The 24,704-nt window shown below is 39.2% G+C and overlaps 1 protein-coding gene across 1 annotated transcript in view; it reads left to right on the forward strand.

Annotated features, from left to right (window-relative positions):
• TG (thyroglobulin) overlaps positions 1 to 24,704 on the forward strand; it is a 146,078-nt gene that overhangs the window by 36,750 nt on the left and 84,624 nt on the right. Inside the window, exons 22-35 of the mRNA XM_058833014.1 lie at positions 1,225 to 1,395; positions 5,062 to 5,184; positions 6,884 to 6,999; positions 7,617 to 7,725; positions 8,907 to 9,104; positions 11,016 to 11,183; positions 11,699 to 11,764; positions 12,469 to 12,549; positions 14,651 to 14,788; positions 15,906 to 16,082; positions 17,020 to 17,131; positions 17,639 to 17,718; positions 19,337 to 19,480; positions 22,076 to 22,141. Of these exons, the coding sequence (XP_058688997.1) occupies positions 1,225 to 1,395; positions 5,062 to 5,184; positions 6,884 to 6,999; positions 7,617 to 7,725; positions 8,907 to 9,104; positions 11,016 to 11,183; positions 11,699 to 11,764; positions 12,469 to 12,549; positions 14,651 to 14,788; positions 15,906 to 16,082; positions 17,020 to 17,131; positions 17,639 to 17,718; positions 19,337 to 19,480; positions 22,076 to 22,141 (1,749 nt within the window). The remainder of the gene's footprint in view (positions 1 to 1,224; positions 1,396 to 5,061; positions 5,185 to 6,883; positions 7,000 to 7,616; positions 7,726 to 8,906; positions 9,105 to 11,015; positions 11,184 to 11,698; positions 11,765 to 12,468; positions 12,550 to 14,650; positions 14,789 to 15,905; positions 16,083 to 17,019; positions 17,132 to 17,638; positions 17,719 to 19,336; positions 19,481 to 22,075; positions 22,142 to 24,704) is intronic.

Consider the following 24,704-nt stretch of genomic DNA (forward strand, 5'->3'; position numbering starts at 1 on the left):
AAATAAGTTGGTTTTGTGCAGCTCTTTCCCTGCAAATACAAACAGTTGCCAGAAAGCAACTATTGAAATGTTCACTAAAGCTGGTGAATTCAACTGAAATGATTTGTTTTTTTCATGCAGTTCTATACAGAAAATCAGTTATTAGGTCCAAATTTAGTTTTGTCTACAGAATTACCTTATATAAAATAAGATATATCAGAGTACCAAGAATGGGCTTCTTGGGGAGTACCATTGAGTATATGGTCTACTTTGTTCTCTTTCAACCTATTTGTTCTCTTAGGTGGGATAACCCTCCCATTTTCATTGTAATGTATCCAAACATCAACTTTTGTATCCAAACAGCTTTTGCCTACAGTTGCCATTCTTTTCCATGTGGGTTCTCTGGGTAGGTATTGGACTTATGCCCTTAAGAATTTGTTCCTTAGAGCTTAAAATCTTGCACTTGCAATTTTCTTTACTAAATCTGTTCCCTGCCTGGTTTCCATTTTACCTTTGTGCTGCACCTCAGTGCCAGCCCTCTCCCAAAGGCCAGGTTACACATTACCTTCCTACTTTCTTTCATTCCTTGCTGTCTCCTCACAGAGCCTGAAGAGTTTTTCTGAATTAATTGGTGTGATAGCTCTTCTCATTGCTCACAACATTGCACAGTCACTGCAGCAGTCATTGAACAAACCTGTAGGACAGTACAGTTCCTTCTCTGTACTTTGCTTTACAGTACTGGAAATACATCAACAGAGATTTAATGCATGACAGAGAATCCAAAAACTGTTTGAAACAGAAATTGAAGTAGCCACAAAGCAGTGTTAGCTGCAGACTACAGTGCTTCAGAGCATGAAATGCTGTGCAAATCTTAGCTTAATTTTCAGTGAAGTCTCTGCTGTGCTAAGGGAACTTTTAAGTTTCAGTCCCACAGCACTGAAACATTGTCCTACTGCACTGGCAGGACCAGTGTCTGCACAGGAGGTTCCTTCTGAACATCAGAAAATGATTTTGCTCTGAGGACAACAAGCACTGGCTCAGGTTGCCCAGGGAGGTTGTGGAGTCCTTGGAGATGGATAAAAGCCATCTGGAGAGGGTCCTGGGCTGCCAGCTCTAGGTGGCCCTGCCTGAGCAGGGGGCTCTGACCTTAAAACTTCCAGAAGTCCTGTCCAGCTTCTGAATTTTGTGAAACCCATTGACAGCATTAACAAAGTGCCTTTTTTCCTTCCCTTGCTCTTGTACCAGGTGTCACATCCTGCCAGAGCAATGAGCAGGGCCTGCAGTGTGATGAAGATGGCCAGTACAGACCTGCCCAGCAGGACCCTGACACCAGGAAATCCCTCTGTGTTGACAGCTTTGGAGCAGCTCTGGACTGGACTCAAACAGAGGATCTCCTTACAGATGACCAGTGCTTGGGTAAGTGGCAGAGGGATATTTTGGATATGCTTTGACCACACATGGGTGGAACTTCCTTATGAAGAGACTAATCACCCCACAGGGATGATGGATGGATGGATGGATGGATGGATGGATGGATGGATGGATGGATGGATGGATGGATGGATGGATGGATGGGGATTCACTGTCCCAGAGTTACTCACTTCCCCATACTTGTGGCCTCTGCCTCAAGCCACATTCCTCCTTAGTTCTGCATTTCTTGACTCCACTGGTGAAGTTATTTCTGGTAAGGGAAGAGAGAGAAGCAGGTTTCCTGAGCTCTCAGATGGCTGCCAGCTTTTGATGTGTTCTGACCTTGTGCTCTCTGCTTGGAAACCCAGAAGAATAATGGGAGGGCTAATGAGAAAGAAGCAATATTAATAATTTATTTGTAAAATTATCCCTCATCTGTGTATTCATGGGAAATAGACTATTTTCAGCAATGACCTCATAGGTACAAGATAACATCACCTCTGGGCTCCTGCTGTAAGGTATCTGACTTGGAAAGGACATCCTTGCAGGCTGGAGGAGGTTGCTTCTGCTTGAATACAGCTGCAAAATGTTGGCTTTCAAGGATGAAAAGCTTAAAAAGCAAAGAATGTCATCTATCAAACAGTCCCCAGACTGCCTGCAGTAAGGTCTAATTACTCTTAGCCTCAAATCTTTTGCTTTTTCCCAGAAGTTTGTATATGCTCATCATATGATTGGTATTGAATTTAATGGAATGTTCTGTTTAGAAACTGATGTCATGGTGTGCTTTGAATTAGACAATGTCTTATGACAAGTGTGATCAGTGGAAGGAGTGTGAGAAGTAAAGCCCTCAGTTGTGAAGAGGTTGTTGCAAAAGTACCTTCAGTTAAAATAACTCTTTTTTTATTCCTCTGAGCATACTCAGAGACTGATCACAGTTATGAACATGAGGTGAAAGCCTGTTACTCTCAGTCATGGGGTAGTTGGGATGTTTCTCTGCAGAGAGAACTCAGGATCTGAATTCTCCTGTTACCGTGAGTCTTCCTGCTTGAACATTTCTGACAATGTCCAGGATGGAGCAGTTGTAGATATGTGTGCTTGGTTTTGTGGGTCATGCTAGAAGATGTCACTACACTGACTGTTGAAAGTTCATTTATGACTCTTTAAAAACACAGCAACAATGTGTCATAGAATCACAGAATGGTTTGTGTTGGAAAGGACCTTAAAGACCATCTTGTTCCAGCACCCCAGCCATGGGCAAGGATGCCATTTAAAAGATCAGGGGCCCATGAACACCTGAGAAATCTATTTTCTTGCTTGGATTTTTAAATAATAATTTTCTGACTTATTGAATTTTTTTTAATTTTTTTTTTTTAATTTTGTTTTAAGATCATGCTTCATTTCTGGAAAGCATAATGTGAAGTTAAATTGTTTATCTCTATTTTAGTTTTTTCTCCTGCCTCTACTATCTCCCTTAATTGAATTCAACACTCAGCAAGACAGTAGGGGCTGAAGGCTGATCTTGCTTTGGCAAGGGGCAGGCAGCTGGGAGGGGTCACCAAAATCCACCTGGTCTTTGGTTTTTAAGTCTTCAGACAGAAGAATTGCCTTGTGTGAACGCAGAAGAATGAGCTGTAACAGCCATTGTTTGTTATCATTGTTCTCTTTTTATGTTTTAGACCACTCAACATTTATTACTCAGCATTTATTATATGGGGGTTGGGACTAGGTGATCTTGAAGGTCCTTTCCAACCTAACCCATTCTATGATTCTGTAATTATAACAACAGAAGGACCTAGAGCTTTGCTCTAGTAATAAGTGAGATAGAGAATTTCTTCTCTGCACAAAGCCTGTGAAATGATTTTATGACTGCAATTTTTTACCTTTCTTTGTATTAAAAAAAAAAAAAAATCAAGAATTTAAAAAAGGAAATTTTTCTACTATTTTTCATTGGTTTTCAGTTTACAGTTTCATAACACTTTCTATCTTCTGTCTACTTTTCTCCCATATTATTGTATTCAATACAAATGGTATTCAATAATATGGGAGAAAAATAAAGAAAAAATATTTTCTCTTGGAAATTTAGGGGTTGGATGAAACCAGAATTAGGGTGAAAAAATCAGAATAAAAGAAAAAAAATTTAGAGTGCAATTTTAAAAATTTGAATATTGGAATAAGAATGAGGGCAGCTTTTAACCAGGCATCACTTCCAGTTGCAGATGCAGAAGGGATTCAGTTTCATGCAGAAGTTAGCTAATGCTTGTATTTCTGTGCCCTGAATTTCTAGGAAGGAGAAACTTTCACTTCTGCTTGCACTGTATTTCTTCCTTGTCCCCATCCTAACTGGAGCTCAAGGATTTTCTTGTGCTAGGCATTTGACAAACCTATATGGGTTTTTTTCTTGAGCAGAAATGATGGTTTTATCAAAAGCACCTGCTGGCTCAGCCCTGACAGCAGTGGACGTTTGCTTCTGATTTAGCCCTGACTCTTGCTGTAAGAGTACAAATTATTGTTTTAAGAACTTATCCCTGAGTTTTATTTCATGGTTTGTCCAGACATTTCAGGGAGAGTCCATCCTCTGGCTGGACTGCTGTCCCCATGAGCCCAGGGGAAAGAGGGGCTGAGTGTCCAGCTCTTCCATGTGCAGATGTCTCCCACAGCTGGAATCACACCAGAGCTCCTGCTTTTGCCTCTTTTAGGTCTAGGCTCAGTGCTGGCTGCAAGGAGCTGCCTTCACCTGGAACCTTTAGAGAAGTTTGGTCACCAAGGGATGATGCTAAATCACCACATTCTTCTCTTAACCACTGAATGGCTTGGGTTGGAAGGGATCTTAAAGATCCTCTACTTCCAACCCCTTTGCCATGGGCAGGGATGCTGTGCTGTGCTCACTGAAATGCACTGGTGCATCAACCTGTGGGCACACCGTGCAGGTGGTATCAACCTCAGCAGGGTGCTGGAGGCACTGTGTGTCCTCTCACCAGTCTGCAATCCTCTTCAGGCCACAGACAGGGCCACACCCTCTGGAGCCTGGATTAGATTTCTCACCCCATTTAGTGGCCTTTGGGGTTTGCATCTCCAGACCCCATGAGCATTTCCGAGAGTGTGAGCAGTGCTGCTTGTCAGACTCCTCACGCACGGGTGAGCGGATCCAGAGCAGATAAAAGGGTTTGGTCAGCAAAGTGACAGTCAATAACAGCATGTAGGACACACTACCTTGCATATAGCCTTGGGCCTGAAGGCAGTGGAGATCAAGCTTGTGTGTTCCTGGGTTTCCTGTCTAACCAAATGCTGTTGGAGCTGTCTCTTGTTTCTGTGCCTGATTTGGAGAAAGTTGGTTCCCCCTTTGAATCAATAGTTGGTTTGATGCCATGAACAAGTAATGAGAGATGGCAGGTCTGCTGCTGGAAGAGAAGCCTCACTGGAAAGTAAAATCCCAGCCCACTCCTGGCTAACTGTTTTTTAAAATATCTTGTGACACTTTTTATTTCAAAGCAGAAATTCTACCCTCACGCCAGCTGTCTCCTGCATTATCTGTGAGGTTATGGTACCTCATTTAATGAGCAAACCTCTCTCCTCACAGAATTCAAGCTTCATTTCTACCTAAAGTCTTTGTCTGTTTGCAGCATGGGAACTGATAATACAACTTGGTTGGGGTTTTTTGTTGTCTTTTTTTAGTGCTCAGAAAATTTGAAAGAGTTCCTGCCTCCAGCCTGATTTATGGATCAGAAGAAGCTCAAATTCTTCAATCTCAGTCAATTGGGGGAGACCTGCAAAGTACATATTTTCAGTGTATTTCAGGTGAGAAAACTGAGAAAAGCTGTAGAGATGACACTAACAATTGTGGAAATTAATAATATTTTCATATGGTGAGTTTGTAGTTAAGTTCCTGGATGAACTGTGTGTTCTGCAGTTCAGCACCAATTCACTGCAAGATATTTACAACTTTTGGTGGCCTTGATTCAGGGAAGAGATTGATATTTCTTTCAGGAAGAAATCTTTTGGCTTTATGTACTACTTCAGACAAGTCATCTGACTTTAAAGCTGGTTTATGTAGTTTGCAATATGAATGAGAACAGATTTAAACCAGGAAACATTCATCAGACTGTGCAGATGTGCAGACAAAAGAAGGATTAGATGTTCAGGACATATGAAAAGCAAGCTTTTACCTCTTCACAAATTACCTGATTGGCACAAAAAATAGGAATAATCATCCTTGCTAATGTCAGAAGGGTATTATAAGGAGTTCAGAGATATTCCTCTGCCAAGTCTTGCAGTTTATATACTATATTGCATCTGGTTTAAGTTGGTTCAGAATCATCTGAAACCCAGAAGAATCACCACACTGCACTCAGGGTGCTTTGAGTCAGTCTCACCTTGTGTCTCCTAAAGCTTGGGCTGTGAAAGGAGGCAGAGGGATATGTTCAAAGTAGAAACTCTCTGGCAGTAATAACATAGATGTTCTGTTTGTAAGGTGCATACTAAAATTCTGACAGATCAATGGCTTTGTGTCACATACCATGGTCTAGCTGGAGCAATCACCTCTCGTGTTAAGAACTGAATACATGAAGCCTTTTATTACTGAATGATTTTCATGCAGGAGCTCATCCTGGCAGTACACTAAGATTTCTTGCACCTTCCCCTGAAAATGGAGACCTCCAAAAGGAAGACACTGAACTGAGAGAGCCTGAGAACAAACCTGGGGAGGAAATTGTGCTCTTTTGCCAACCAATTTGATTCCATCTCTCTCATAGCTGTATTTTCTTTATAAGTTATGTAAATGGCAGCACAATTAAAAAATATTACTGCTGAAATTCTCATTGAGGGTTGAGGGTTAATCTTTCCTTCCCTAAGTCCCTGTAAGGTCAGATAGCTCAGCTTGCATTTCAGCTGAGGTTTTTTGATCTAAGTTGGTTGATTTTATACCAGAGATTTGGAAAGTGTTTCACCTGGGCTAGGAGCAGAGCTGTGGAGTAAATTAATGGTGAATGTGTAAGGGCAGAAAGATCTTCAGCCACTCCTAAACCTGCAGGGTTTGGTTCTTTCTCCCTTGCAGTGGCCAGGGGATTGCTGCAGGGGTAGCCAGCCTGACTGAAGAATTTGATGTTTCCCTCCTTCCTCTCACCCTGATATTTGTCACAACCTCTTTGCCATGGGGTTACTGTATCAGGCAGGTGTGATGTGCTGGAAAAGTGGTTCATGAGAGTCCTGCCTTGGGCAAAAGTATCCAGCAGACTTTAAATATTTGGGTGTGTGGTCAGACCTGTCTCATCTGTTTATATCATCGGGTGGTTAACAACTTTCTGCATTAATTTAATTCAATTTTAAATCCTTATCTCTCTACTAAAATAGTTGAGTACTAAAGATCATTTGGCTAATTAAATTCATGTCTGCTAGACATATGGAAATCTACATAAGTGGCAGTAAGCAGTGGAATTTGTAGCAACCATTTTGCATATGAAGTGCTAGGAAACCTAAAATTTCTTTCCTGTTTTTTCAGGCTGTGAGAGGGAAGATGACTGTGGCTTTGCAACTGTATCTCCTGCTGGTACTGAAGTGCTCTGTGAATTATACAGTGCTGCTGAAGCCAACTTCAACTGTACCACCTCTGGATTGGTAAGAATGATCATATCTGAAAGTATATGTTTATCATAGTGTGTTCAAAGTAAATAGACAAGATCACAGAAGAGAGGCAGGCTGTTACCTGACCCCTATGGCAGTAATAAATCCCTGCAAGCTGGTAAAGGAGCTACACCCAGATGTTTCCAAAACATCTGAATAGCTCAGTGTTTGGTTGAAACATCACACAGCACTGCTGATGACCTAAAACATGCTGAGCACCTGCAGAAAGGATATCAGGTTGATTTAGAAAGAGAGTTAATCTGAATAGTCCAGATTACAAGTAGCCAGGTTGGTAATCAGGTCACCTGAAACAATCACTCTTTCTGAGTCCCTTCCTCTAGCCCAGGGTTTGAACTGTGTGCTCTTTATCACTCTACTGTTTTCCTATTCACTTCCCCAAACAGCAGTGTGGCATTGAGGAACTGAGCTCTCAGTTTGATAGTGTAAAAATTGTCTGTATGAGAAAGAATAAAAAACGTCCACATGGAGTTGTGCTGTGATTACCCTTGTGTTGCTCACTGCTCCCCATGAGTTTCTTAATAAAGAAAATGTATTTTAGGAGAGGAAACCATTAGGTTTTATTTATTTTGCTTGCCTGTTTTTTGTCTCAGGTGCAAGGTGTCTTGGGGAACCCTGCTGCCACTAGCATCAGTGGCCTCAGCTGCTTGCTTCGTGTCAGGAGCCCAGAGGGAGATGCACTGATGGTCTATCTGAAGAGAGGTACCAGTTGTGATTCACTCACCTAAATCTGGCTCTCTGTCCAAGCTGGTAACTACTTCTGTAGAGGCTCATAACTGAATGTGAGGAACATCTTTTTTTATGAGGACACAATAAAGAGCTGTACATCTTGTGACATTCCAGAAGCTTCAGCAAATTCTTTCTTTCATATCTTGTTCCCTAGAAATTAGGAATACATTTGTATGCCATTCTCATGATTTTTGCCAGCAACTAGTCCCATAAAAACTCAAAATATATCCAATGTTTTTTCCTATTCTGTTCTGTTATGACTTCTCTTTACTAAGCAGTTTGTTATTTGAATACATAAGGAAATATTAATGACCAGACTGTACAGTACATCACTTAAGTTCACTTCATTTTTCATTGTGAGTTGTTGTAGTAATATACCAGCAAGAAGTAAACGGCTCTCCATGAATCCCAAAACATTTCAGCTGAACTAATGAATGCATGAGACAAATTTTATTTATTTATGTGTTTATTTATTCATGGCCTGAGTGTGGCTGATAGCACCACTTCCACTATGTGACCAGCTTTTAGTGCCAGGCCAAACTGGAAGCAAGATAACCAAATGCTGCAGGATTTGAGTCAAAACTCTCTGCTCTTACTGTGTTCTTTGTTCTTCTATCCAAACCTCTGAGTCATTATTTATTAATATTAATAAAAAATGAAAGATCTAAGTCTCACCTGAAAATAAATCAAGTCCCCATACCTTGTTGTGATTGGCATAATCTTGTTAATACCAGATCTATTCTAGTCTTCTAGAACCAAAATTCTATGAATCATGCCTTCCTAGTTAGCAGAAGCCTTAATTGCAAATGCAATTATGCTGGCCAAATAACACATTTTACTTTTTAAGTGAGATAAATTTGTTTCATTTTTATCTGGGAGTTACTAACAGTGTGATTGAGTGCTTGAAGGTGGGATATTACTAACCTTAGTGCAGAGATCAGTTTAGGAGCTCTTTGCTGGCAGTGCATTATAAACAGCTACTCAGGAATAATGGCACCACACCATTTGATAACTGTATCTTGCTTCTGAAACTCAAAGACCAGAAAAGGACTTTGAGTTTTGATCATAAATCTTTCAACCAGCTCCAGTCTGCAGACAATTCAAAAACATTCCTTGAGCTCCCCCTGAGCTCCTTTCCCTTTCTGTCTGCCCAGGACAGGAATTCAACTCCTCTGGACCCAAGGCCTTTGAGAGGACTGGCTTCCAGAACGTTCTGTCTGGCGTGTACCGCTCCATGGTGCTCCCAGCAGCCGGCACTTCCCAGACTGATGCTCAGCTGCTGTGCAGACAGGAGTGCAGCCGGGACTCCTGCTGTGATGGATTCATCCTGAGCCAGCTCCTGCTGGATGGAGGTACTGCCTGACTGCACAGGAAAGGGTTCTGCAGCAGGAAACCAATGCTAAATGGGCAGAGGTCATTGCTGGACAGACACACACCTTTGCATCGTACCTGTGTGTGCAGCCTGTCTCTACATCACTGACATTTTCTTTGGTGCTGTGAAGGTTTGAGTAATGCCCAAGACTGTCTGGAACAGTAAAGGCCTGAGGTAGCAAGCTGCTCTTGGAACAAAATGGACAGTTTGAAGGGATAAGCCTGACAGAGTTCCAGAAGTGTTTGGGCAGTGCTCTTGGAAACATGATGTGACTACTGGGGCTGTGCTGTGCAGGGCCAGGAACTGGACTCAGTGATCCTTGTGGGTCTCCTCCAACTCAGCCTATTCTGTGTGTGTGTGACATCTCCATCTGGATGGGATAAATTGTTCTGAGAACACCTCTCTCCATACATAGCAGGGCTTTATTGCCAGAAACTGGTGCCTTTCAGCTGATGCAGGAACCAAGAGGTTGCCTCCAGACAGAATTTTTGTGGTGCAAATGAAAATCAGCTTCCTTTTAAGAGCAGGAAAAATGATGCTAAACAGAATTTTATTTTTGCATACAGAAATGCTAAAATCTCCCAGGTCTGGATGTCTGTCTAGGAGAGCAAGTGGTAGTGGGATGGATATGGAGTCTGGCAGAGGTGGGACTTTGGCACAACCAGATTTTTTGCCAGCAAGCTCAAGCACTTTATGCCAGTGCTTACTTTTTGCAGTTTAGTTTCAAGCTCACATGGTATTGACTTTCCCCTTGGAGATGCATTTCTTGTAGGAAATATAAAGTTCTAAATGACATGCCTCAAAGATTTAAAGACAAGCTCTATCAACAGCCGGGAGTTGCACCTGATGATTCTTATGGGTCTCTTCCAGCTCAGCATATTCTATGATTCTGTGAAGTTCAGGCATGTGCTAGTGGCTGCATTTCTCCAGTTTGGGGTGGAAACTGATCCTAGAGTTAAGAAAATCTGTGAAAATCTGCCACAAATTATCTGTGAAAGTTGTCAAGAAAATATTTCCAGAAAATTATTTTCTAGTTTGGCTTTTTTTTTTTTTTTTTAATCACAATATTCTAGGTGATCTTGTAAAGTCCATTTCTCTATACATTTACCATCAAATTTTGGGTTTTCTCTACTTGTGAGTGTAAAAGAGTGTAAAATCTGTTTGGTTGGGGTGACTATTTGGATGAGCTCTACAGGTAAATGCATTACTTGGACTGGCTTTTTGCTCTAAAAAGAAAGAAAAAAAGAAGGAAAATGTAGCATACCCAGTCCATAAAAACAAACAAGAGAGGGCATTGTAAAACCTTAGAAATGCCTGAGCTGTGACACCAAGTGCAAAGCAGGAGCTGAGTATTGTCTAGAAGTTATGGTAACAGATTGATGCCAGAACATGTGGCCTTAAACACTCTGGTCCCCCAGCTCACATCACAGTGCTGGGAGACACTCAGACCTGGGATGACTGAAATCAGGCACCAGTTCAGGAAACCACTGCAGTAAAAATATATAAGTGCTTTTTTTTTTTTGCTCAGAACCTGAGACTTTAAGAGCTTCAAAGGATTGGTTGTGTCTCTGTGGTGCTATGAGGTGCTGAGAACATTGTTGGGTATTATCAGACAATAGTAATATTTTATTAGGTGATAATAGTATGTGCCTGAAATCTCTGAAGAACAGGCTGCAAATGTTTAGATTGGGTATGAGTAGCGAACCTTAGCACTCAAATTTGAACACATGATTCTAATTTGCTTATTTGGGTTGTTTGTTTTTTTGGTAGCAATAGTGAAGGGACTCTCTCAGTGACACAGGTTCAGTTGGCACCTAGAGGAAGTACTGGGGGCCTGGGTAAGTGCAAAGCATGAGTGCAATGATGCAGCTGTGTCTTTTCCTGCCCCTAGGAACCATTTTATGCAGTTTGCTGAGCTCCCCAGACGTGCTGATCTGCAGTGCCAAAGGCTGGAGTCCAACACCCACCTCAGCCATGGGTGGGATGTGCAATGGTGTGAGCTATGATGAGAAGGAGAAGAGGTTTTCCTTCACTCTGGGAGGACAGGTGTTCAGTGGAAGTATGTCAGTGAATTACCTCAATTTACTTTACATCCCTTCAATTGTTGTATAGACTCTGTCTTATTCACCATCCTGCTCTTGTACTCCAATGCTTTTTTCAAGTAAATATCACATGAGAAGAATTCTCTGACTGGATGCATTGCTAGATAGATGGACATCTCACATTTTGCCACATGAACATTAATAAAAGTTGAGACTTTGTTTAATATGTCACTCTGTAATAACTGCATCATTTAATTCAGGCAGATCCAAGATAATAATCTGAAGAAAAGACAAAGTCTGGAGCAAAGATAAAAAGGGATATTCCCAGACTACATGGTAAAAGCAATGATAGGAAAGTGAGTAAAGTTTGGCACCCTGGACCCAGACTAGCCCTGTGACACCTGGGATCTTCTTCCTTAGACTTGTGTATTGTGATGCATAGTTTAGTGATGTGTTTTCTATGCAATTACTGAGCATTTTAAAAATATGGTTAATTTAAACAGCTTTTCTAACAAAATTTTTTCTTTACTAGCTTCTCAGTTGATGGAAGAGGCAGGAAGAAATTTCACTACCTTTCAGGAAATTTACCTTTGGAGAGGTAAGTTATCTCACAAAATTTATTACAAAAACTTATGGTGAACTGTAGGGTGTGGCAGACGTCTATTTTATAATGGAAATGTCATTGTCACTTCATTCCATGTTATCCAAATTAAGATACAACTCAGAAGCGTATTTTGGCAGGGATGTGTAATCTAGTAATTCTTCTACTGCCAGTTTCATGAACTTTGGGTAAACTCTTGTGTCTGAGAATATAATTTATAACTTTTAATACCCTTGAAAATGATATCATGAAGACACCTGCTTTTGTCCCATCAGTGTCCAAGTACCATAATAACTTGGCACTTTATGCCTAATTACATGGGTTATATTTGTTAGCAGAACAACTGTATTTTTTTTATTTTCTGAATCTCACCATGTATGTGGCAGGACCTGCACAAATGATTTCTAATAATGCTTTATAAGTGCACAAAGCCTTCAGAACTGATTCTGAATGCAGAGTGACTGTGGATATTGCATTTACTTTTGTCATCTGAACAATGCATTTTAGTTTAGGTGTTCCTCAGATCTGTACACAGATGGTTTTACTTTTTCTTGATTCAACATTTGGTGGAACTACCAAAGGAATTTTCCTAAGTGGTGCACTTTATATGTTTGTTCCATTTTGGGAACTGAGGATTGTGTTGTCTTGTGAAAGAAAGGTAAAGGGAATTACTCTGCTCTTTGATTCCTGTTTCATTCCAGACTCTGATATGGTCACCCGGATGGAAACCTCTTTGTGTGAGGCTGCTGCTTTGAAAACAAAGGATGATCTCATGTTATCAGGTATTAGAGCAACAGCAGACAGAGCAGGCAACAGAGGAGAGCAGAGAGGGGGTGCAGAATTTAACCAGAAAATATCATATATTTATATATATATATAAATTTTGTTATAGGTATTGTAAAGGCCAGAGGATTTCTCTGAAGTAGGATGTCTGATTCAGGTTTTGAGAAAGATGTCTAAAGTGTAGGCCTGGCTTTATGGTTCTTACCTTGCCAGGCCAGGCTGGAAATGAAAGTGTTAAAATGTTCAGTGTGAAACTTGTTCTTTCAGACTTACTGAGACACAGGAAATATTACTTGTCTGAGAAAAAAATTCACATAAACCCAGGAATGAAATCCTTGGCCTGGGTACCTGGGTATCCTTATTGTTACTGACAGTATGATTGGAAATATGGGCTGTAGGGAAACCCAGGATGAAACTGCCATCACAAATGTTTCTTCCATGCATGATGACAGTGAGGGACCTGTGAACTTCTCTTAGCTCCTTTGTTATTCCAGGGTTTGTTCTTTGCTATATGAAGTCATGTATAGGTCCAAAAAAATTTGTAGGAAGTTACTGGAGTTCATTTGGGCCTTCAGCACCATAATCTTAAGAGAATCTGAGCAGTGGAGTTTGCTGAGAGCACCTTGATTAATTTTTAATAAATTATAATCTTTGCCGAGGAGTCTTGATGAATGTCATGAGCACATGATTTAATATGTGCAAAACCCTGAAAGGAAGTAAATTGCTGATTTTGCATATGGAATTTGGAAGGAAAGTAAACTAAACTAATTAAAAAACTAAAAATGCCCATTTACCTAGCAGAACTCCTTTACAGTTAGGGGTATTTTAAAGTCTAGACTTAAAAAGAGAGAGAAAAAAATGCAATTACTATGGTGGTTGAAATTATCTTGCATTTATCTGCCAAGACATGAATACAGCCCTCAGGGTTCTTCATTTACCTTGCTGGGGCTGATGACATCATTTAAACCTGCAGTAATTCAAGGAATGCAGTTTTTACCTCCATCCCTAAATCTTAGTCTTGACACCAGCTGTTTAAGAGAAACTGAAGGTTGAAGTTATGACTTAAGAGGTAACAGGAATTATAGGTTATCTTTTTTAGGAAGTCATGAAAACATCTGGGAAAATGTCTACAGAGCTATTATGACTTGTTAATCATTTGTGAAGCACAGGGTAACATATCTTTCCTAGTTTCTGATAGAAAATTCAAAGCTACAGTGCATTTTCAGCATATCAGTGGGTGCTTCAGCACATCAACAGCAATCATCAGCATGTCTTTACTTCTTGTTTTCATTATTGTCTTGTTTCTTCACTGCATGTAAGATTAAGTAACAATGTCTCACAATCTTGGAACTGGGGATGAGACCTGCTGATGACATTTGATAAATATGAAAGTGTTTATGAAGAAATTTGTAAGAGATGTGAAGAATGTCTGTTTCTTTTAATACTGGACCCTTATTTAAAGGGATAAACTTGGAAACAAGAAAATAGCTGTGACTGATTGTTTCAGAGGGAGCTCAGGAGATATAAATCATTTCACACATGTCTAAAGGTCACAGGCAGTGACAGAAACGAGTTATTTAATGTGGTCTGTGGGAGCATAAATTCAGAGAAATGAGCTTAAATGACTGAAATAGGTATTAAGCTTGTCAGGAAAACTTTTTAAGACTGAGAGATGTAAAAGCTTCTCAAGGGAATATAAGGAAACTTCAGTATTTTGAATTAACAAAGCTACATTGATTAAGGAATTGCAAACATCCTCTGAATCCTCATACTTTACTGTTAGGATATTGTGTTGCATGACAGAGCAGAGCAAACCCTCTAATTTCTAGGGGCAGGAATTTTCATCCATTTTTTGGATGTTGGAAATAGTCTGGCAGTGCTATTTTGTGCAGTGCAGCTCAGTGAGGAGGAACTCCCTACAGGAGAGTCACTGTGGGTAAACAATTCTGTTATTAAAAGCAAGCTTTGGTATACTCTAGCTTGACAAAATGATTGCAGCTGTTTTACTGTGAAAGGCAGAATTTTATATATAAATAAATTTAATTCATTCCAGATCATAGTTAATTTTTTTGTGGGATTCTTTATTTGTTTGTATCTCAGATTCCACAAAGGATCTTTTCTACCTAATGGACAACAGCCAGATACAGAGTGACCAGAACTATTCTCTCCCTTTCCAGCAGTATTGGGTCTTCAGGCAGAAGTACTCAGCTGAGGAAGCTCTGCTTTGGTGTCTCACACGTAAGACATCATGGAGACTGTTATTCTAACTAAAATCTTTTAGTAGGTGTTATAATAATGATGAGTAGAAACTTTAGACTTTGAGATTTATTTTTTTTGTAGATAACTCCTAAAATTTTCATGGAAATTGCCATGAGGAAACAGTGGGACCACCTGTTTCCTCCTTACAGTCTTTGCCTGCTGAAAGGGTTCCCATAATTCAGCATCAGGGTGCCCCTGTCATGGGCAAGAGAAGTCAAAGGTACAGCTTGGGCAGTGTACCACTGAAAATAGAGAGATGGCATAGAGGTAAAAGAAGGTAAAATTGGGGCAGATAATTGGGGTTAATGATAAATTACATTTTAATGCAGTAAATGGAGAAGAATTTCTAGCTCTACCAGGAAGTCAGAACTAAGAACTAAGTGCACAAACATCACTGTAACAGCTCAGTAGATCTATTCCTGTTTAAAATTAAGCATTGACACACATGTTTACAGGAGCCATTGCCATGGTAATTAAGAAATGGGTTTAACAGCTTTGGCTCTTTCCTGAAGCTGCACTCTTTCCCTGGGACAAACTTCAGAACAAATTGCTTCAAGCAAATATCTTGAATGGTTGATTCTGAGAAAGTTAGGTTAAATTTCATGTGATGCTTGAATGCATCAGAAATATTTTTTAAAAAAAACTTATTAAGACATTGTAGATGTTATTGTCCTTTTTTTTTTGTTTGAGACCACGACTGATGCAGAGTTCTCTTATGATTATACAGTTTGTATGTCAGATCTACTAAAAAAAGAAAAGAGACCTTTATGAATTAAAATGTTAAAGAGAGACCAATACACTGGAGTAATGCTTGTCACAGCTGGGGAATTTATCTTCCTGGTTAGCTGTGCTGTAACTCCTGTACTGTCCTCTCCAGGTAAACCTGCTCTTCAGTGCCACTAGAGCCAGAATGTGTCCCTCTTTCTCTTGCACTTTCAATTAATTAAATTAATTAATTTGTGTGATCGGTAGGATAACACTGAAATTCTCACTTTTAGTTGTTTGCTGATGGATAGCTTTGCTCTGAAAACATGAAGAGGAGCAGAGAGGGAAAGGAGCCCTCGTGTGTGTAATTATTCATGACTTTGCTTCCCAGGTTGTGCCCAAGAGGAAGAGTTTTGTCGAATAGCAGATCTGCAAAATGCCACAGACAAATACTTTGTGTGCATCCTCTATCCAGAGGCACAGATTTGTGACAGCAGCATTGACCAAATACCAGGAAACTGTGCAACTCTGCTACCCTGGCAACCACAGATGCTGTACCATAAAATAGGCAAGTTTTGGTATTTGGATATATAATATCTGCTCTAACTCTGGTAATTCAAGCCAGTGTTTTGCCTCTTGATTCTGAGATACAAAGTCTGCATGTATAAATGAGTCTTGGGATGTGATGGTGCAAGGGCAGGTCAGCCTGTCTGGGATAGGGTTTTTAATTTTCAGTTCATAATGGAAAGATATTAACCATGAACTTCACTCTGTCCATCTCAGCCTTTCCCAAGTCAGAGAGGCCAAGTGGATCTTGAATTTGCATATCAGTTTTTAGCCCTTTTTATAATATGGGTAAAATATGAATGTCATTAGAATGCCACAATCTACTGTTAAAATTTCTATGGTAGCTAAATGAATGTAATTATTTTAATTATGTTTTAGCCAATGCAGAGCTATAGATATGAATTTTAGCATTTGCTCTTTGAATACTTGGGAAGTTCAATTTTTTTCTCATAGAGCACATGTAAGGAAGCTGGACAAATGAGCCTGTTTTCACTGTACAGGAACATGTAATTTTGCTGTGACAAATGTAAAGGTCCACTGAACTGAGCTATTCAATCATGTCATTTTGGGGAGCCCAAAGGGCAGCATGGGCTGAATAATGCATGAGCACACTGGAGTCTTCCAGTCTGGAGCTGTATCCCAGTTTAAGGCTTTGTAGAAGAAGTAGCATCAGGTCTCAGAAAAAAAAGTCCTGGCTGGAAGTCTTTCCTTGGTGATGAAATTTACTAAGCTTTCAGAGCCTTCACTTGGTGAATTTTTATTAACCTTCAGGCTTAACAATCAAAATTTTGCTGTGATAACATCAAACTATCTTTTAATCGACCAGAGCTCAGTATAAAAGCAAAGATTGGACTCCTACCATTTGATTACTTAACCAGTGCTTGAATATGACAAAGTTAAACTGATTTTTCCAATTTTGTTTTTCTTTTTCCTTTCAGTCACGCTTAAAAGTTCTGTGAAGAGCTTCTACACACGTGTACCATTCCAGAAAGTAACTGAATTCTCAGTGAGGAATAAGACTGACATGAGCAGAAAAGCTGTTTCAGATGGGTAGGACAAGAATGTTCCTTTGTTCTCCCTCGAATTTGAACCATGATTGGAATTCCAAGGCTGTGTTATGCAGATAAAGAAAATCAGAAGTATTGATCCAAGAATTGCATTGTTTGAGAGTATTTAACAAAAAAAAGATAACATATGGTTTAAAGGAGATTTATAAATGAGTTATAAATAATAAATGATATCATTATTTATTATAGACATGAAAACTGTTATTTATAATACTATTAATTACTAGTTGGCCAGTTAAATCTCTTAACAATGATGAGCCAAATCAATTTATGCTGATATTTTTAGGGCAGATATCAAAATCATCATCTAAATAAATACAAGTAGTCTGGTAGGCGTATACTAATCAAGCATAGTTTTGTCTACATAAGGAAAATGCATGGAAGTGTGTATGTATGCTGGCTCTTCAGCCTTATTGTGAAAGGCATCTCTACAGGTTCTCAGTGTCTGATATGTCTGATGATACCATGGATAATACTTTTCCTTTCCTAGGTTTTTTGAGTGTGAGCGTTGGTGTGATGCTGATCCCTGTTGCACAGGATTTGGCTTTTTTAATGATTCCCGGCTGTCAGGTATTTCCCCCCTGTTTTTATTTTTAAAATAACTTCAGTCTTTCTTCATTATCCAGATTTTAGCCTTCTTTTGCTCTGGAGTGCACTTTCCAAGCCCCTTCAGATCTCATGCACCTCCCTTCAGCACATTTTCAAGTAACCATAACCATTTCTAGTTCAGCCCAAAGACATGTTCCACATTTCAGAAATTATTAAGAAAACTTCATGAGAATGAGTCATTAAAAGGCTGCAGTTCCAACAGCATAAAATAAAATAAAGCTCCATTTTTTTCTCATTCATCAATTCTCCCCAAAAGTGTTGCTTGACTTCTTTTAGTGATTTTTTTTCCCTTTTATGTTGTTCCGTTTTTTAAAGCCTAAAGGACTGATTACTGAAATTAGGTGCATGCAAACACATAATACCTGTGGATACTGTGGGGTCATTTAGCCTTTTGGCTTTCTTGGTTGTCTGACCTTCTCTGCTCCCAGAGTTTATTCTTCTGCTTGAGGAAGAAAGTCTTCAGCTGGTGTTGAAATTTGGATACCACCCAGCTCAAAGTCAATGAAATAGATTTTCATATATTACTAAAAATTCAGATTTAGGCCACAGAAATATGTAACTTCGGTCTTGGTGAAGTCATGTGCTAATCAACTCTCCCTGAAGTCATTAGAATGTGCTGTTTTTATAATGCATTTTGGAATTTCAAACACTTCAGAAATGCATATTTTTAATTCCTTTTTTTGTTGAACAGACAAAATTTTCACATGGTCAAAAATGAGTAGCTTAGAAAATTAATCCAGTGTAGTTTAGATAAGAATTAATGTGCAAATAAAAAATAGTTGACAGTTTTCATACCTCCTTATGATCATATGAAATTTGAAGTCTTAACTGAATATGACTTAGAATTTCTTTAATTTAATTTATTTATTATTATTAATTTAATTAATTAATTTAAATTAATTTAAATTAAATTAAAATTAATTTAAATTAATTAAATTAAATTAAATTATTAATTTAATATGACTTAGAATTTCTTAATTTAATTTATTTCTAAAAGAAATAAAAAAAATTAAGGCACTCAACATGCAAAATGGATGCAGTTTGAGTTTATCTGATTAATATTTAATATCTATGACATTTCAGATGTCCAGTCTTGGTACTCATATAGTCAAGAGAACTTTCAGTAGTGATTTTAACATGAGCTGAAATCTTCAATGAAACTGTGTTTCAAACCCTCCATATTTCTCAGGAGCAAAATTATTTACACTAGGGTTTTGACAAAATTTATCTTGATGTAAGTAGGAGATATTTTTCAACATTCATGCTGATTTTTAATTGCATTGACATGAAAGGGCTGCTTGCTCAGAGTCCTGACCTATGCTCAGTGAAATTCTCTGTGACTGGATTATAATGGATTTTAATGGTGGCACCCACCTTCCCTCACAATGAGTTCAATGAGATTTTTCAGCACGAATTTCAATACTTGTCTCATTTCAGGTATTTTCTTCCTTTGATTTCTAAGTCAGTTGAATTTCATTTAACACTCAGTGGAACTATGCTGTGTTCTTTTTCCTCACAACACTATCTGGAAAAGGAAAGTTTTCCTCCTTATTTCTATAACCATGTGCATCCTTGGCAGGTGGAAAGATCGTGTGCGTGACTCTGAACAGCCTTGGCATCCAGACGTGTGCTGAGGAAACAACAAGTGCTTGGCACATTTCAAATTGCAGTTCACCAGATGCTGAAGTCAAAATACACCCATTTGGCTGGTATCAAAAGCCTGGTAAGTGATGCAGGACACACGACCTTTCTAATGGGATTCTGCACATTGAAGCTTATTATTTGGCTTCAGTGTATAAAAATTCCAGCTTCCAGCTGCAGGATCCATTTGCAAGGACCACAAATAGACAGGGCAAACAAGTATGTACAAAGGAAAGAAAGGTGCAGTTTAATATCCATTTTAATACAAAAGAAATAGCAATACCTCAAAGACCTATAATTTAATTTCTTAGATTCTATTGGAAGCTTGTGGCCCATGTCAGAATTCAAATATATTTTGCCTCACTGTGCAGTCCTGGTCAGGAAATCATCTTTTGTTTCTCACTCCTGGGCTTATGGTTTCACCATCCATGTGGATGCATAACCTCAAAAGGCTTGGGTTTGCTACAGAATTTAAAATTAACTTTTGGTTGTTTTGGTAAAGAAAGGACCAAGACAAAATTCCAAAGTAGGCCTGTATTTTTCAAGTAGTAAAAAGCCATCAGGTGTTTAAACAGAAAAGCAGTTATGAGATGTTGTGTTATTTTCTCGGGAGGAATCAAAACCACTCCTAGTCTAGATGGATTTTATTTTCTGTGGGGAAACAAAAGCTTCATTGCTTTTTTGAAAACTTTAAATGGGTTTTCCATTTGTCACACTCCTTTTGGGCAGGTCTAGTTCTGCTTTGTTAAGCTCTGATTTAATGTAACTGAAAGAATAAGGAAAACAATTGCTCACCTGAGTTTGTCTCTCTTTATGGGAGAACAGCCACGATTCCAGGGCAGAGAGCCCCCCTGGGGGCAGGTCTGGTGATGCTGACAGAATCAGGGAAAATTTTTGAATAAGATATACTTTTTTCTGCTTTTATACTCCCTCAGTTCTTGCAGAGTAGACAAAGGCTGATAACTGAGAGGAGAGGGGGGCACAAAGCATGGATATATTGTCCAGAGAATGTGATAGAAAAATAATCCAGTTAAAGCTGTGTAGAGATGGATCAGATATTGTGGCAATACATTGCATTTTACAGTGTTGATAAATAAAACCTTCATTGATGCTCTAAGTATCTGAAATATGAACCCAATGTTAAGCTTTTCAAGCCTTGCACTGTCCCTGTGCCCACAGAACCATCCAAGTCCTCTTGCTAAAGGGTAGAGACAGCATGGAAGCATCATGAGAGCTGGGAAGGGGTGAGCTGAGGGTCTAGCACTGAGAGGAGGGGAACAACACCCTGATAAAGCAATGGCAACATCCTGATGGCAGGGGGAGTTGAGATGCAGATGAGGGTAAGAGTGAAGAAGTGAAGAGGTGTAGATACACTTCCATTCCTTGGAATTGTTTTCCCCTTGTTGGCAAAGAACCAACAAAAATAAAGGCTGTTTCTCACATGACAGAGGGATGGGGAAGAGGAGGAGCCTGGGGTGTATGCAAAGTAGGGAATATTAGGAGAGACAGTGACATTTCCTTCTGCATCAAGGGAGTTACAGATGTGTTTCCACCACAACACACAGTAAGGCACAGCTGTTTATGCAAATGGAGATATTTACAGACAAAAATTTGTATCGGTTGTGCTGGTGTGTTGAAGGTCTGGGGAACCAGGAAAAGGAACAAAAAGGTTTTAAAAAGGCTAAAAAGGAAAATAAAATCTGAAGGAGTGATTTACTGTAGCAGTGGGATATTGGCATGATGCAGGGTCTGGTTGTATTCCACAGGGGTGTTGGAGGAAGGTGCTTCTGTCTCCGTGTTTCATTACAGGCTAAGCTGATGTGTGAGCTGTTTCCTGCACAGCTCTGCTTGTGGGCAATTTATTTTTGTGCAGTCAGAGCTGCAGCTCAGTCAAAAAGGAACGTAGAGCAGCATTTCAAAGAGTTTTGGATAGGCCCAATCTTTCACTTCTGTGAATGGGAAAACCTCTGAGTTTTTAGAAAAGTCTGTTACATGCATGGGAAACACCTACTGGAAGAAGTTAACAAAATCTGATCTGCCTTCATCTTCTTTAGGGATGGTCATTTATTGTGTCTTAGTGGAGAATTTATAATTGGTTTGACTAGCCAAAGTGTTTTACAAAATATGAATGCACAAGGGAAATTTAATATTTATTATTTGTGATTACTAAATATTTATGGGGAGTATCTCAGCAAATGAGAAGTCTTTTATATGGAAACAAATATGAAGTTTTGGTTATGATGAATTCTTATTTGATCTTAAATTTGTAAAGTTGTGCTGGAAAATGCCTTGTTTCTAATTCATGTTTCTGAGAAATTCCAGTTTGCTGGAAGCAGAGAGAATTTTGTGTCTCCCCTGGTGCAGAAACCTGAATACAGAGAGGGACATAGGAAAAACACAGAAATACTGAAATGAGCTGTTCATAACTGTATCTTAAAAAGTGTTTGTAGGAATGTTCATATATATATATATATATAAATTTAGGGAGGTCTGGTTTCATGTACGAGCTCAAAAGGATTAGATAGCAAAGTAGCCTTGCAGCCTTACTTTTGGTGTTTGTGGGGAGAAGATGCTACATCCAGTTCCAAGAAGTAATCTGAAAATATTGAGTATCAATTGCATTTTAAAACTTCAAGTATTATGGTTTTCAATTGTGTTGTTTTTTTTCTGCTTTTAGCTGACTTGAAGAGCACCATTCCCAACCTATGTCCACCTGTTAGTTTCCCACTCAGACCAGAAAGTGGTAAGTGTATTTATGAATTGAACAAAATTAAAACTAAACAAACCACCTCAAAAAAAAAAAAAAAAAGCAGTAAAAATGCCCCCATCCTCTGTTTTGTACATATTGCTGAACGATAACACTATAATGAATGTGTTCCCCATGAGGTTACTCATTTAGGTGTTTATCCATTTTCATTAATTGTGTGTCATTTAAATGAAAGAACTGTCATGTCCACAATGCTGACCTAATTTCTCATACTCATTGCCACATGAGGTCACTGAGACTGCCAAAATATTTGGCAGGACTGATGAAAAAAAATTATTTATGAGTGTGGACGTTGCATCACTTTCCAGATACAACGAATATCTCATGTATTATTTTAAAAGTGGGTGGATCTTCTTAGTAATGAAACCTAACTGCTGTCTTTCAGGGCTTTGTGTCTATCGCCCCCTAAAAATATATGCAAATTGTCAGCAGCTCCAGGCTTCCCTGAGGTGTTCTTTCCACAAATACACTGCATAGCTGCAAAATGCTATGTATAACAGAAAGAAAGAGGGTGCACTGGTTATTAGAAAACTCAATTTTACCCTCCAGTTATACTGAAATTGAGAAGTCACTTCCATCTCTGCCTTTGATTTTCTGTAATCTGAACAAATATTTAATCTGACTGAACCTGTCTTTCTTTAAAGCATATGCAACTGAGCATGCAGGAGAATTGATATTTGCAAAGAATTTTCAATACTCAGTTTGGAATTTATTATGATCTGTCTTATCATCATAGTCATAACCACCAGTCATGATCAAGTTTGGTCTATTTTTTAGTAGAATTTGTGCTTTTAAAATGATCACTTTAATGCAATAGAAGGAAAACTCCTATCTTTGTAGGTAAGCAGAAATAACTTTTGTGTGAAACACTTTGAGGAGATGGTGGGGTAGGCCTGGTGTGTAGGTTAGGAAATTCAACTCCTTTGCAAACTGTTTTTCCCATGGGATGTGGAAAACAACTTCACTAAAGCCTTCTTCCCCCCAGAGTGAAGCTTGGTAGTAATTTTGTCATTTTTCTTTAATTTTTTTCTTGCTTCCTTAAATCTAGGAAAACAGTGACCTAAACAGCACTTAAGAAAATCGGGAGATTAGGTCTTCCTGCTGTTTGCTTTTGACTCTAAAGGCTGCCCAGAAGAGTCACCCCAGCAAGTGAGGTGCTCCTCTTTTGTAACAACCCTGATCTATCACACCCACTCCCAGGTCATCTTTCCAAATGCAGAGCAGCTGGGGATGTCTCTGGTTTGCAGAGATCTGCCTAAACAGCCCAGGCAAGCAGAGCTTCCCACAAGGACACAGGATTCTGGCTTGGAGTGTTTGTCCTGGGGACTGATAGTGGTCAGGTGAAGTCACTTAATTACAGAGCACAGCAAGGCTGCGAGTCAAATTAGCACTGGTTTCTTGGACACTTTGGGGCTCTGACACCACCAGAGCAACATGTTCAAAATGCAACTGGGCACCGTCTGTCCTTATTTTTGCCTCATTTCAATAGGTAAAAGTACTGGTCATTAAGGTCAGATTGTTATCTGGATGTGTTGGCGGAGGTTTTAGAAAATTTTCAAAAACATTGCTTCCAAACATTTTATGATTGTATGTTATATTAATATGTGCTATAGAAGACTAATTGTTTTATAGCTGGGCATCACACAAAAGCCAGCATTTACTGAATTTTGTGCATTGTGGTAATGTTTGTACATGGGGATAAAAAATTTCTGTGGCTGCTCTGTGATAGCCAGATGGTGAGTGTGAGAAATTGTCACTATTTAAAGGGCACTGCCATGAGTAGATATGTGTGTGTGCGAATGTAAGCATATCTATATATATAAAAAATATAAAATTTTCCATTGAAAGATCAGAAAAATACTTAAATTTGCATACTTTGCCAGAAGGCTATGCAAAATTGTGAAGCTAATGTTATATCCAATCCAGAGTTAGATCCGGTTAACTGGAGCTCAATTAAGAACTACATTTCATCGAAAGTTAATGCATTGACTGCCTCATTTCCTCCAGTTTGCAATGCTCAGGACAGAGTGCCCAGCACGTTCCTTTCTCCCATTTGCAGTCAGGGTGCTGCTCCATTCAAAATCTGTGGTGTTTGCAGCCTCAATGTGTTGTGAAGAAACCCAGATGAGCAGACTTATTTTCAGCCTGGTGGGAAGTAGATACTTTGCCTGTTTTACTCATTGTTCTTCTCAACAGAGAGGGTAGAGGCATTGTGAGACCATAAAACAATGGCAAGATCCCAACAGGAAGCCTTTTTACAAGTACAGGGATAGTAAAAGGAAAGGTAGGGAAAATGTGGGGCTGCTGAATGGGGCAGGAGACCTGATGACAAAGGAAAAGGACAAGGTGCCTTCTTCACCTCAGTCATTCATGGCAAGTCCAGCCTTCAGGATATTCAGACCAGGGGGAAGTCTGCAGCAAGGAAGTTTTTTTAGCCTTAGAGAAGGAGGGTCAGATCAGGGACAAAGCTGGACATACAAATCCAGGATTACAGGGGAGCTGGTTAATGTCATTCTGAGGCCACTCTCAAATACCTTTG

Source organism: Poecile atricapillus, chromosome 2, assembly GCF_030490865.1.
Source record: "Poecile atricapillus isolate bPoeAtr1 chromosome 2, bPoeAtr1.hap1, whole genome shotgun sequence".
Classification (NCBI taxonomy): Eukaryota; Metazoa; Chordata; class Aves; order Passeriformes; family Paridae; genus Poecile; species Poecile atricapillus.